The following is a 13,107-nucleotide window of genomic DNA, read 5'->3' as shown; positions in this document are numbered from 1 at the left end:
ACAGAGTATCTGCATAAAGAATTAGGCGGGGAGGGAAATGCCCAATGCAGCACTGGGGTTGTCTTACAAAGCTTTGGGGACCTGCTTTCCTGCCTGCTGTAGTCTAGTGCTTCCCATGGGCGGCCTTGGAGCGGCAGATCCATGGAGGACTTTGCGATACATCGAATAACCCGAATTCACACCAGTCTATGGGGAGAGCTCACAGTACACCAAGAATAAGCAACCACTTTCACCGGTAGCTGCTGACGGGCAGAACTAATTGCAGCGTCCATCAGTGATGAAGGACATGTCTTCCATCCTTCTCGTGACTACCAGCGTAGTCCAAAGCTCGCTGAAGTTCATGGGAAGCCTCCCATGGATTAATTAGACTAGATCAGAGCCTGAAAGGAAAGAGCTCCCTTAGCCTTAGGCAAGCAACGTGCTTTGCTTTATGCAGACCTGGGGTTTGAATTTGCACCTGACCCGGCTCCGTGCAGATACTCCAAGCGTACGGTCCAGCCTACAGGAGGGGGTGGCCCGGCACCGCTCCCTGAGATGATAGAAAGCACCGTCTACCTACAGAGAGTCCTGTGGATGTGCCGTGTCAAAATCCAGACACATAATAGCACGGTACACGTCCCAACCCGTGTCTTGTCTCTGAAACTATGCGTGGTCCTGGTTTGGAAATGCTGCCCGTTTCCAAACACCTCGCTGAAACAGCGGGCGCAGGAACCAGCACGATCCCACACAGGGGTCATGAGACCAGAGGCAATACTTGTGTTTTGGCTTGATTTAGCTGTTCCTAGAAAGTGGCTTATCTCTAGTCTGCCCTGGGGCTTCCCCAGTATAGCTATGAACTTCCTCAGCCCATGCTCACGCTCTGCAACGGCTTTGTTCTGTCATTGCTGCGGGGCAGTCCTTGGTGATGCAGCTCAGGGCAATAAAATACTCTGGCCTGAGCAGGAAAGGAGCTTCACAAGGGATTTCTAGAGTCCAGAGACCTACGGCCAGCTGGGAAATGGCCTTCACACAGTGCAGATCACCGCTTCATGCAGCAGGTCATCGGAGCGTGTGCACGGATGTGGGGGCGAGAGGCCGGTCCAGCGGCGGGGTGGAAGGATGGATTCTGGTGATGTCTGAAAGCAAGTCAGCAAAGTTGTCATGAAAGGCAGGCTGGGAGATGCGGGGCAGCACAACAGGACAGGCAAAGAGTGACAGCATTAGCTAGCACAGGACGACCCTACCCAGCCCCTGGCACAACGCTTTCCACCGGTGATCTGCTGAGTCCTGGGGACGCTCGTGGTGCCGGGTGCCGGGCGCTCTCTCGAACGCCCGAGATGGCTGGGATTCAGTATTGTGAGACGTTCCCTTTCCCTCTGTATAATATGGTAGGAACAATGCCTAGAACTGGGTAAATAATTGACTTTCCTCTTTGCTGGCTGAACTGAAAGAGTAAAAAAAAAACAGATTTGTTTTAGTTTTCTTGGAAAAATAAGTTTTTTTTGGGGGGGGTTGTTGGAAAAATAAGGTTTTTTTTGGTGGGGGGGGGGGTTGGGTTGGTTTTGGGTTTTTTTCTGGTTGTTGTTTGAAACGCATTCTTCCCAACCCTGTCTTAAAGCTCAAGGTGAACAATTGCGGGGACAAAACGATTGTGTCCAAAACAAATTGGAAAAGTGTTATTTGTTCAAAACCCATGTCAGGTGAGGTGACCAGGGTTTGGCTCCTCCAGCATTTCCTTTGCTGTGGCTCAAAGCACTCACTAGCCTGGCCCAGCTTTGAAGAGTTTCACCCTCCTTCGCACCCCGGGATATTTTCAGAGACTAAACCATTCCCCCAAACCCCCTCCCAGCTCTAGTTACGTGATACCTCGGCTCCTTTTCCTCTTAGCTCCTGGAGTGAACGTCTCAGCGTGGCTGTATTTTAGGGCTAGGTCTTGCCATCGGGGCTGTAGCTTGACCCACATCATTGACAGCAACCTGGATCTGCACTTCCATGCCCCAGTCCCAAATTGCAAGGCAGGGATGGGAGCTCTAGATCAGTGGTTATGAACTTTTCTAGGCTCAGGGGCCCTCTTGCTAGACTCAAACCACCCCAAATATGCCAGCTCTGAGCTTTTCACTCATTTCTTGACTAAACAAAGCAATTCTCCTGTGGCCAAAGGCGCAGAAAGACCCCAGCAGGTCAGCATGGCTTTGACCCTCTGCACTTTGGAGTCTCTTGTGAATCACGTGGAAGTGTTTGCACACCTGAGAGTGCTAACGTTGCATGGCATCCCACAGAGCTCACGGCACCCTGGGTGCAAATCACCACTGTAGGGGGCACGTGCGTGTTTGCACAGCGGGTCTCCCGAGGAGAGGGTTTGCGGGGAACCCCATCCTCCATCTCTGAGCGGCTGTCCTCCTCGTGTCGTCACGTTTGTGATGTTCTTGAAGCCTCGACTAGGATCTAGGCAAAGCCGCTGGGCAAGCCCAGCCCTGGGAGGACTCGTGCAATGGTGCATCTTTCTTGTTCTGTCTCTGCATTAGCTCCTTGGCTTAGGGTCCGTTGCCCAGGTGAATCTAGGAGGAGGAAAGTTTGGGGAATACCTGAGCATCAACCTGTCATTCGGACTGGGCGTTGCTTTGGGCATCCATGCAGCTGGCGGGATCTCAGGTGAGTGAGCACGGTGGATGGAGGGCGCGGAGGGGCGTCTTCCTGGAGCCAGCTCTGCAGGTGAAGGAGGCAGGGGGGTACTGTGGGTGCTGGGTATGCCTTCAAGGGAGGTGGCCTGTGGGAAGTGCATTTTTCTGGGCTGGTGCTGCTGAAAAAGTTGTGTTTTTAGTGACCTAGAGATGCATTGCTGCACAGCTGTGAGGACCCTTCCCCTGGACACTGAGACCCTGGTGGAAAGGCTTTGCTGTCCTGGCAGCGCTGGTCCAGCACAGGGAGCAGGAGCCTTGGACACACATCTGGGTGCTGAGGCTGTGGAGGTGGAAGTATTGCAGGAGGGAGGGGACCGTGCGGAGTAGGGAGTCACCGTTCCCCAACTTCCCCTTCAGAGCACATGGCCCCTGGCTCCCCTAGATCCACCGCCCAGGTCCAGAGATGGACCTCCCATTCCCCCCATGGATGCAATAGGAGGCATGTGCCACCCCTGATCCCAATGGAGCAGCCTGAGAAGAAACTCAGAGCATCAGGGTTCCCCTCCCCTGCGCAGGACTTGCAAGGGGTGACTCAAAACCCTCCTTTCACTATTTCTGGATGCACTGGTTTCCCTGCCCGGACTCCCTGCAGGGGCATGGGAGGGCAACAAGGGAGTGAGGAGCACTTTGGACTCCAGTCTCCTTGAAGTAAACCTTGTGTAGCCTGGATCTTGCTCGGTGGGAACTCAGTCTCTTGTTCTATAAGAAATTCTGGTGCCAGTGGCACTGAGCAGCTGATGAGTTTGATCGTAGACACACACACACACACATGTGCAGAGACACGCACACACACACACGCACTTGCACACACAGACACACACATCTGCAGACATGCCCATACACACATGCACACACAGACACACACATCTCTATAGACATGTGCACACACAGGCACATACACATGTGCACACACACACTTGCACACTAGGGATATTGTTTCAGGGCAACAGCACTGGATCTCTCCATGCCTTTTACCTTCTGTAATCACTGTGCTTATCTGTCCTGGCAGAAGAGAGTGGGGCCTATGCTGGCAGGAAAGTGAACCCAACCCTTGCTCCTAACATTGCAGGATGAAATGTGGGATTTCCAGGGGCAGGGCATAGCAGGGGGTGCAGGAGAAAAGGAAAAGCACCTGGAAAAGCAGCCTGCTTGCAGCCTCTCTGTCCGTCTGGAGGTGATAGATCTGCTCGGGGGGAAGGAGGCTGGGTGAAGGGGATTGCCTACACCCTATTTGTTAGCAAAGGGATTGACCTTCAGATACAGGACATGAGAGGAGGTGTCATTTCAGCTCAGGCAGGGACAGGGCTCGTACTGACCTTCAGACTCAGAGCCAACTTCGGATCGCGGGTTGGCTTCACCTTTGCAGTGAACAGAGAGGAGACTCCTAGGAAGATGCTGTACGGGCGGACTAGGGATAGTGTGTCCCAGCCTACGGGAGCTGGCAGGGGAGAACACGCTTGCTGCTCTCCAGTCCCATTCGGCTCGCCAGGCAGGGTCCTGCCAGTGCCTCATCTCCCCTGCTTCTTCCCTGTTGTAAGACAGTGCTGATGACACAAGTGAAGCCGTGTCTCGGTTCATTTCCAGCGGTACCTTGGTGTTAGCGGTGTGCAAGGGGCTGGCAGGTTTGAAGGCACTTGAGTAAAAAGTTGCTTGGGAATGCAGTAGCCTGGACTCGATGGTCAGCAGGCCCCTTCCAGCCCCCTGGTCCTGGGGTAGAAAAGGGCATGGCCATTAAGACAGGAGGGTGAGAGCAAAGTTATCCGAATTCATCCCGGGCTTGGTTCGCCCATGGGCCAAGGTGGATAAGGCCTGCTAGTATCTGTGGCCAGGCATCACGACTGCCCATTTTTGACTCCTTGGCCTGGATAAGAGTAACTTCTCCAGCACTGGCCCCAGGCCTCACCAGCCCATGGGCAATGACACTGAGCAAGCAATGGGCTGCTGGCAACGTCCTGCTTACTCTCCCTGTCCACCTAAAGAAACACGAACCTGTGTGAGGCAAAAACTCCTGCAGCCATGCACGAAGTTGGAGGGTCTCACGGGCATAGCATCGCCTATGAGCCATCAGTTGGGTAGAATCATACACTCATAGAAAATGTGGGTTAAAGGGAGCTCAGGAGGTCACATCTAGTCCTACCCCCTGCTCCAAGCAGGACCAGCCCCAACTGCATCATCCCAGCCATGGTTTTGTCCACCCAGGTCTTCAAAACCTCCAAGGATGGAGAGTCCACAACCTCTCTGGGTAACCTGTCCCAGTGCTTTACTACCTTCCTCATAAGAAAGTTTTTCCTACTATCTAACCTCAACTTTCCTTGCTGCAACTTGAGCCCATTGCTCCTTATTCTGTTATCTGCCACCACCGAAAACAGCCTAGCTCCATCCTCTTTGGAGCCACCCTCCAGGGTACTCATGTGCCAGAGAGTCCCACTGAGATCTGAGCCACCTTTTCCTGGGCACTGAGCTTGAGACAAGAGGCAGCCACTGCCCTGAAGAGCTTGCTAAGCTAACTGGGAAGAAGTAGCACTCCTATTTTACAGATGGGAGAACGGGGGCAGAGAGAATAAGTGATTTGCTTAAGGTCACAAGAGAACGCTGTGGCAGAGATCAGGGGTGAACCCAGATCTCCCGAGGCCCAGCCCAGCACCAGAGGAGCAAGACTGTCTTTTGTCTCAGCAGCAAAACAGCTCCTCGGAGCAGGGGAAAAATGACTCTTGTGTCTTTAGAAAATGGAGCAACCAGGAGGCTGCTCCAGCTCACTCTGGGGCTATGTGCTCTCCTGCCCTGCTCAGGATCTGTGGGTGAAGCCAGGAGAGAAGTTAATTAACAGCAGGAATGATAATACATTAGTCACCCAGGACAAGTGATATCCCACAGCTAAGCCACAGAGTGCTGCGGGGGTAATTTCCCAGCTGCAATTCATTCCTGCCCTACCTTATAGGCCTCATTTCTCCACCATGAAGATGTAGTCCCGGCACCCCCTCCAGACTTAATTCTGGAGGTGCCGAGCCCTGCCGTGTCCATGGACTTTGGGGAGGTTGTAGTGCATGCAAATGCTGCTATTCTGTGTTGCTCTACAAGGTGTAGGACAACCGGGAACCACATCCCAGCAAGTCTCCAGCCTCCTTTCCCTGCATGGGAGACCTGTGTGCATGCATGGGAGATGCATGGGAGTCCACTGCCTGAGGGTCTACCCGAGGGTCGGGGTGGGGCACTGAGCTACATCACTGGGAGCTGCTGCACTGGGGCCGCTCCACATCATAGCCACGCACTGGTGTGAGAGGTGTTTTGCAGTCACTTCCCGCAGGGGCAATGTGACAGCACCAGGTAGAGGTGCCTGGAGAGAAGCAAGACTCATGGGTGGATGGAAGGGCTCACATGCCCAAGGGATGACTCCTCCCAGGTGGATGTTGTTGGTGCCTGGTATTCCCCAGCACCAGCCTCAGGGGTGACCAGCAACGGTGCAATCGTTGCTCTGCAACAGGTGCAGTAAAGCAGATGCAATGCTTTCTTTCCACAGGAGCTCACATGAATGCCTCCATTACCTTCACCTACTGCCTCCTGGGGAAGCTGCCCTGGAAGAAGCTCCCGGCCTACGTGCTGGGCCAGTTCCTGGGGTCCTTCGTGGCAGCAGCCACGATCTTCGGCTTGTATTACGGTACGGTGGCTTTTCCCCAGCTATGGTCCTGGCTGGCCGTGCGTTAGTCTGATTGCCAGACAGGCATGCTGGGAAGCACGGCGCTGCTCCACGGGCCAGCCAAGGCAGGGCTAGTGCATCTTCCATGCTCCCTCCTGGCCAGCTGAGAATAGCACTTGGATGCTGAGTCCAGGAGGGTTTAAACCCATGCTGGAGCTGGGCAAATGGCTTGAGCGACACATATTTCAGGGTATGCTGCTGATCTCACGTGAAGGAGCTACTTGCTCAGCTCCTGCCTCTCTGCTCTGCAGGGCCAAGCTGCCCGAGATCTCCCTTCTGCTGGTCCTTCCGTGTCTTAGCCCATGATTAGATGCACACTAGGACAGGTGTGCTTTCACCTGGCTTAGTGCAAGTGCACAGTGTCAGACTGAAAAGATATGCTGTACCCTTGCACCTACCTTCTGGGTCCCCTGTGAAAAGACACTTCCCCTGGGCTTGGCCCAAGAGACTTGAGCTCTCTTTGGGGAGCAAATGCCACCACTCTCAGTGAACTCTCATGCTCTTGGTCACAAGATGTTGAATGTCTCCACTGCCCTCACCCTGGCTGGGTTTTGGGGAGGGTGCATGTCTCTCTGGCCTGCTAGGGCTTTGTAGCATAAAGCCACCACCTTGAATTGGCCCCAGGAAGGTATCATCACAACCCAGAGTCAGTCATGGGGCTTGCATCTGCCTTGTGCCATACTGCAGCCAGCCCTCCCCAGAGTTGCTGAGGCTGGGGCTGCCACGGCAAGAGCTGGAGGGGGAAGGGTGCAGAGTGGGTATAGCGGGTGGCTCGATGGGACGTGGTATTTTAAAACACTTTCAGCAGCTGCAGCTCCACCTCGACTGCAGCTGGAGCTGGGAGGAAGGGGGACACCTCGGAGGATGAGGACAAGGTGGGGTTTGTTTTGCTGCCTGCTGCTACCAGGAGCGAGACCGTCGGGCTGCTGGCTCTGGCATATCTCAAAAGCCTCTCTGGGGCACAGGGAAGGAGTCTTTCTTCTTTCTGGGGGCCCCCAAGGCTGTGCAGCTGCAGCGGGAGGTCACATCTAGCTCAGGCGGCTGCCGTAGTGTCTCCAGGCCAAAGTCTCCTGGAGATGAGCGGTCGATGAACTCCGTGCCTGGGAAGGGTGTGACGGCAAGGCCACGTCCTCCCGCTCCTCTCCTCCCACGCTGCAATTGTGGTGTCTGCGCCGAGGGCCCTGCCCTGTCTCTCTCCCCACATGTATTACCCTGGTTTTCCTTTCTCCTAGATGCACTTTACCTCTACACTGGAGGGAACTTCACCGTGACGGGACCCAATGCCACGGCCGGGTTCTTCGCCACCTACCCAGCCCCTTATATGTCCCTGACAGGGGCATTTTTCAACGAGGTCAGTCCCTAGGGTGCCTGCAGGGTGGAGGATGGGGATGCGTGGTGTCGAGAGGGTGCCACATGGATGATGCGGAGCCAGGAGCTGTAATAAGCCCCTATGCGGACGAGCTGAATGCCAAGAAGGAGGTTGGGTTGCAATGGGAGGGGCTGCAGGCAAAGGCGAGTGGGCACAGCTATGTGGTATGATTGAGAGGTGGGTCCCTGGAAATGGAGAGCGCGGGAGCTGGCGGCGGGTGGACGTATGAAGATGGGGAGTTAGCAGCGAGAGCCCCAAAGCAGGGCCGTGTTGGGAACCGGCTTGTCCGTCTTCCCGCAAGACGCCGGCTCTGCATGGCACGCGGCTATGAGAGGTGCGCTTGCCTCAGTTTCTCGGGGGGCATCGGGGAACCCCTGCTTATTTCCCATCTTGGTGCATCATGACAAGGTCTCCAGGCAGCTCCAAACAGGCCACTGATAGAGCAATTGGGGAAGGGGCTGATCCCATGGTAGGGGTTGGGACCTGGATAGGCTTCTCTGAAGATGGCTTAGGAATGACGCAGGAGCAGGGGGGTTGGAGCATTTGACCCCCAGGACCCTCCCATGGAGGGAGAGGATCAGCAAGCTGGCAATGAGACGCTGCACCCAGGGGCATGGCAGCATCATGGTGGCCATGTGCTGGACCAGGACCTACCCTACCATGCCCCAGCCCAGAAATACACCATCTGATCCTGTGTGGTCTGTTGTTTTGGGGCTGAACCTGCCCCTTCCTTCACCTGGGGGACAACCCGGCTTCGGAGGGAACAAGTCTTGTCCACCCGCCAGTACAGGCCCAGTCCATTCCAGCTCCCTACACATTGCTAGTGCTGGATACGGCCCGTACCCACGCTGGTCCTCGGTGTGGCTGATTGCGCTGTTAAGGGAGTTTCTCTCTGCTATTCAGCTTAGCATTGATCACTGGCCGGTTGCCTCCCATGCTTTGCAATTATAACCTTTTCCTTCTGAGCCTCTCCACAGCACCCCAAAAAGTTCCCCTCCCACCAGGGGCCTGGCAGCCTTCAAACTTTCTCAGACAGCTTTCCTGGCTCGATGCTCTGGTGTGGTGATGTTAAGATGATTGCAGAACTGGCAATTTTGAACCTCTTGGCTGTGATTTAAGTGTATTTACTAGGGTTGGCAAGGCAGTCAATTGTTCAGTCAAATATTGCCAATTGACTGGTCAATTGACTTCATATTTTTGATTGGTCAAAGATTACAGCAGTTTTATAAGAGAGTTGGGAGTTTTCTTGACAGAAATATGATTTTTATCGGGTTTTTTTGGGACACATTTCTTAATGGAAAGCTTGTGCTTTTTCTGTGTATTAATTGGACCTATTAGCAATCTTTTACAATTCTTGACTGATATTTGACCCAGTCAATTGACCTAACTTTATCTGACCAGTCAAATGCCCAACCCTAGTATTTACTCGTGGCAGATAAGACCACAGCCAGATCAGACAAAGCAAAGGGTGAGATAAAAGTCTATCTTGTACATCAGAAAGATGCACAGCATTGTCTATTATGAGCATATCTGCTAGCTGGGATTCAAATGCAAGCCATCTCCAGCTCCAGCTCATCAGTGGAGGGTTACTGGAGAAAGAACATTGCATTCACCAACATCATCTTCATTATCATTTAATCCCAGTCACAGACCAGAGCTTCCTGGATGATATTGTACCGGGACAGCTCAGCTGTATGTCAGAGCCCCCATGTTGCAACCAGTGAATGGAGAGTCTCTTTCAGTTGAAATCTGAGGGCTCCTGTGCTCCTGGAGCAAAAGATCCAGCTCTGCCCTGAACGGCCATGTAGTGATGACAGTGGAGTCCCCACATGGCCTCAGATCTGGCCTATCTTCTAGGCGATGCACAGCATGACTGCTGCATGGGGACTTTGCCATACCAGAGTATAATTGCAAAGCATGGGATGCAACCGGACAGCGATCAATTCTAAGCCCAATCGATCCCAAGCTAAATGGCGGTGTGAGATCCCAGCAGCCACAAAGCTATCACTTTTATTAATGTCTTTGGGTGCAACAGCTGCAAAAAACAGGTGCCGAATGAATTCCCACAAAGCAGAGGGACAAACGCAGTTGTCTCGGCTCAAGTCCCATGATACCCGTGACACAGCAGGGCTAAAAATGATGGCTGTGCTCCATCAGAGAAGGGAGATTCGTTTTTCCCCTGTGGGCACAGAGCACCTGGCAGCAGCTGTGAGAAGGGCTGGCATTCGTGTCCCGACACCTTTACATCGAGCACAGCTGGCTGCTTCATTGCTGCAGGTTTTCGGGGCTCTGCCTGAGCCGGGTACAAACAGGCTCATCTGCCCTGCAGTGTTAGAGACCTCAGTATCGCTGCTGGGCCAGTCGGTCCTGCTCACCCTGTTCTGCTCTGTGTGAGGACCCCAGAAATGAGGCAGTGAGGACAGCCCAGGGCATCCTGACACCACACGCGGGACCTAGACTCCTGGCCTGCTCGGGAGCAGCGGCTTGGGGGACCCACGTCATCCTCTCCACCTCACTTCTCATGTCGATGAGGACACGAAGCAGAGATGGGGGCTTCTTGGCTCAGAGGCAAGACTGACCTTTGGCTGCTGTGATGCAGATGTCTCCTCAGTGCCTAGGGCTAGTGGAGAGAAGAGACGAAAGATCATTTCACTCAATGTCTGTGCGTCCATATTCATGTTGCTGGCTAGCGTGACGGATGCTTTCACTAGGAACTGGGCTGCCTATCCCACACGGGCTCCACAGCATCTGGCCAGACATCAAATGATGGCCCCGAGGAAAAAGGTTTCACGCTTGTGGCTTTTCAAACCACCTCCGGGATCTCTTCCTTTTATGCAGTGACCAGTTTTTATCCCTCTCTGAGGTGCTGCTTTCTCAACCGACCTGTTTCTTCCTCTGCCTCTAGTTTACTGGCACGGCAGTGCTGCTTTTGGGCATACTGATCATCCACGACGAGAAGAATAATCCAGCCTTAAAGGGAACCCAGGCAGTGGTCACGGGGCTCCTGGTCTTTGTGATCGGCATGTCAATGGGAATCAACACAGGATATGCCATCAACCCCTCGAGAGACCTGCCTCCCCGGATCTTCACTGCCATAGCCGGCTGGGGACTGGAGGTCTTCAGGTAAGGGGTCCCTTTCATGCTGGGCAGATCACAGAGGTTTCCCTGACCGTCCCCACATTTGGTGAAGGCACAGGACTGGGAACCCATCTGGGTGCCATGTCTGGCCTCGAGACAAGCTTTCTGGATAACCCAGGGCAAATCACTTAACTTTGGTCTGCGTGGCACTATCTGTAGGATGTGGACAGTAAGGCTTCCCTACCCGAGTGGGTGCGATGAGCCTTGCTTCATCTGGAGTTTGACCCAAAGCTTCTCAAAGTCCATAGCAAACCTCCCATTGATTCAGAGGGAGTCTGAGATCCTCATACAGAAAGTCCCCTTTGCAATCCTCACACAGGAGTGCAAAATGCCACTGTAGAAGGAGTCAGAAAGCTTGCAATTAAAGAATTTTTTTTTGCAAAAATCTAGTTGGTCTAATAAAAGATATCACCTCTGCCATGAGCTCTGATTCCTTTTTGCCTCCAGACCAGTACAGCTACAACCTGGATACCTGACACGTAGAAGCAGTGTATTCTAGGGGAAGAAAAGCTCCGCTACAAGAGAATTTCGCTGTACGCCTCAGGGAAGGACATGGACAGACACGACTGTCTGGGCTAGTACCTACACAGGACAGGACAGCAGGGCATATGTTCTGTCCCTGTCTGATTCATCTGAAATCTCTCTCCTGTATTTTCTTTTAGGGCTGGAAATAACTGGTGGTGGGTCCCTATCGTAGCTCCGACGTTGGGAAGTCTGTTTGGTGTTTTAGTCCACAAACTCTTCATTGACCTCCATAATCAGACGGCTACAGACAGTGGAAATGAGAAAGAGAAGTACACTTTGGAGAGTGCTCGGATGTGACATCCAGCTGTTCCCCAGAACTACGCCTGAAAGCAAAGCTGTAGACAAGGCGTGTTGCACACGTGCACTTACACCGATCGTCACTGACTGGCTCTTCAGACACCCACCGGCAATAAATGCACCTTTAATTTATTCATCCCCCACTTCTGGCAGGTGTGAGGATGGAGGCTAGGTTTGAATAAATCTTTGCAACTCGATCAGACTAGCTGGGATTTCTAATGGATCACATTATTCTCAAGAGGGCCGAATGTGGCTCTGCCCTAAATAAGTTATTCAATGGGATCTAAAGTTTATTAACTATTTTTTTCTCTACGGAAATAACACATATACATCCATTGCACTGGTGAAAAACCCTGCACAGCTTAAACGATTCCAGGCACGTAATTCTGTCGCATCCCAGATGTGAGATGCAATAGGGAGGTGTGGATTAAGCTCACCATATGCTCTTATTCAAGGCAAGGTCAGTGCTTCCCCATGGGGTGACAGCACCTTGAACAAAGACGTTTTGATTGTGAACGTTGCTTGGTAATACAGCAAGGCCTGAATCCCAGAGCCTGGCTCCTTATTCAGTCTTCAGACTGGCAGGGGGATGGGGGTCAGTCCAGTTGATTTAGTGTGGCCCTGCCTTTAGTGGGTAACCTCCCACTTATAACGAGGCTATCTGGTTTGGCAGGATGGAGGGAGGAGTAGCCTGTTCTTGGTAAGGCTTTCAGTGGAGTCTCTCCTTTCCTGACTTCTGTGTCCACAGTGCTGAACCGTAAGTGCTGGGCAGTCTCCTGTCCAGAGACCTTCTGATCCCTTGTTCTGTCTTGGTGGACTCTTGTGGACCAGGACGTTTGCTTTCTGCAACTGAAAGCACTCAGCTGTGGAGCTACAGCTTTAAACAGGATCCTTTAATGCTGAAACAGAAAACAAGCTCCCCCCACACCACTCAGGAAACACCAGGAGACTTTGAAACGAGTCCTGAGCCCGGAGGGGCTGCTTCTACGGGGCAGAGGAACAGGCATTCGTCCCTCTGACCCCCTCCAGCGTCCTCAAAACCAAGCATACCGAATCTTCCTCTTCCCAGGCCGATGCTTTCTACCCATCTCCTGTGCTTGATCCCCAAGTGCTCCAGGGTGGCTGCAGGACTTCAGCACACGACTGGGCTTCCGGAGCTAGACGACATAGATGGGCAGTGGTGTTACGATGGGTCCAGATGTCCTGCTCCAAGGACGGCAACTATAGACTGCGAATCCTCTCTCACAAAAGCCAGGCTGTTCACCTCTGGCTGAATCAACGGACTGTTTTTCGGGACTCTGCCTCTTCCCCCTGGTTTCAGCTGACCTTAAGTCTGTAACAGCATGACTTCTCTGTGGAAGTAATAAAGCAGAAATGTGTCTGGGCCACTCCACCAGCCCTTGTGCCTTTTGGTTGATGCTTCT

At 53.2% G+C, this 13,107-nt stretch overlaps 1 protein-coding gene across 1 annotated transcript in view; it reads left to right on the top strand.

Annotated features, from left to right (window-relative positions):
- The window catches only part of LOC102574838 (aquaporin-7), a 34,171-nt gene extending 21,092 nt beyond the window's left edge, over nucleotides 1–13,079 (top strand). The window contains exons 3-7 of the mRNA XM_006268251.4: nucleotides 2,505–2,631; nucleotides 6,178–6,315; nucleotides 7,587–7,705; nucleotides 10,629–10,846; nucleotides 11,524–13,079. Coding sequence (XP_006268313.1) covers nucleotides 2,505–2,631; nucleotides 6,178–6,315; nucleotides 7,587–7,705; nucleotides 10,629–10,846; nucleotides 11,524–11,683 — 762 coding nt within the window. The 3' untranslated portion in view covers nucleotides 11,684–13,079. The remainder of the gene's footprint in view (nucleotides 1–2,504; nucleotides 2,632–6,177; nucleotides 6,316–7,586; nucleotides 7,706–10,628; nucleotides 10,847–11,523) is intronic.
- The last annotated feature ends 28 nt before the right edge of the window (nucleotides 13,080–13,107 follow it).

The sequence above is a fragment of the Alligator mississippiensis genome, chromosome 3, assembly GCF_030867095.1.
Source record: "Alligator mississippiensis isolate rAllMis1 chromosome 3, rAllMis1, whole genome shotgun sequence".
In the NCBI taxonomy this organism is placed as follows: Eukaryota; Metazoa; Chordata; order Crocodylia; family Alligatoridae; genus Alligator; species Alligator mississippiensis.
The sequence above is the reverse complement of the archived record's forward strand: the minus strand, read 5'-3'. Positions and strand labels throughout refer to the sequence as shown.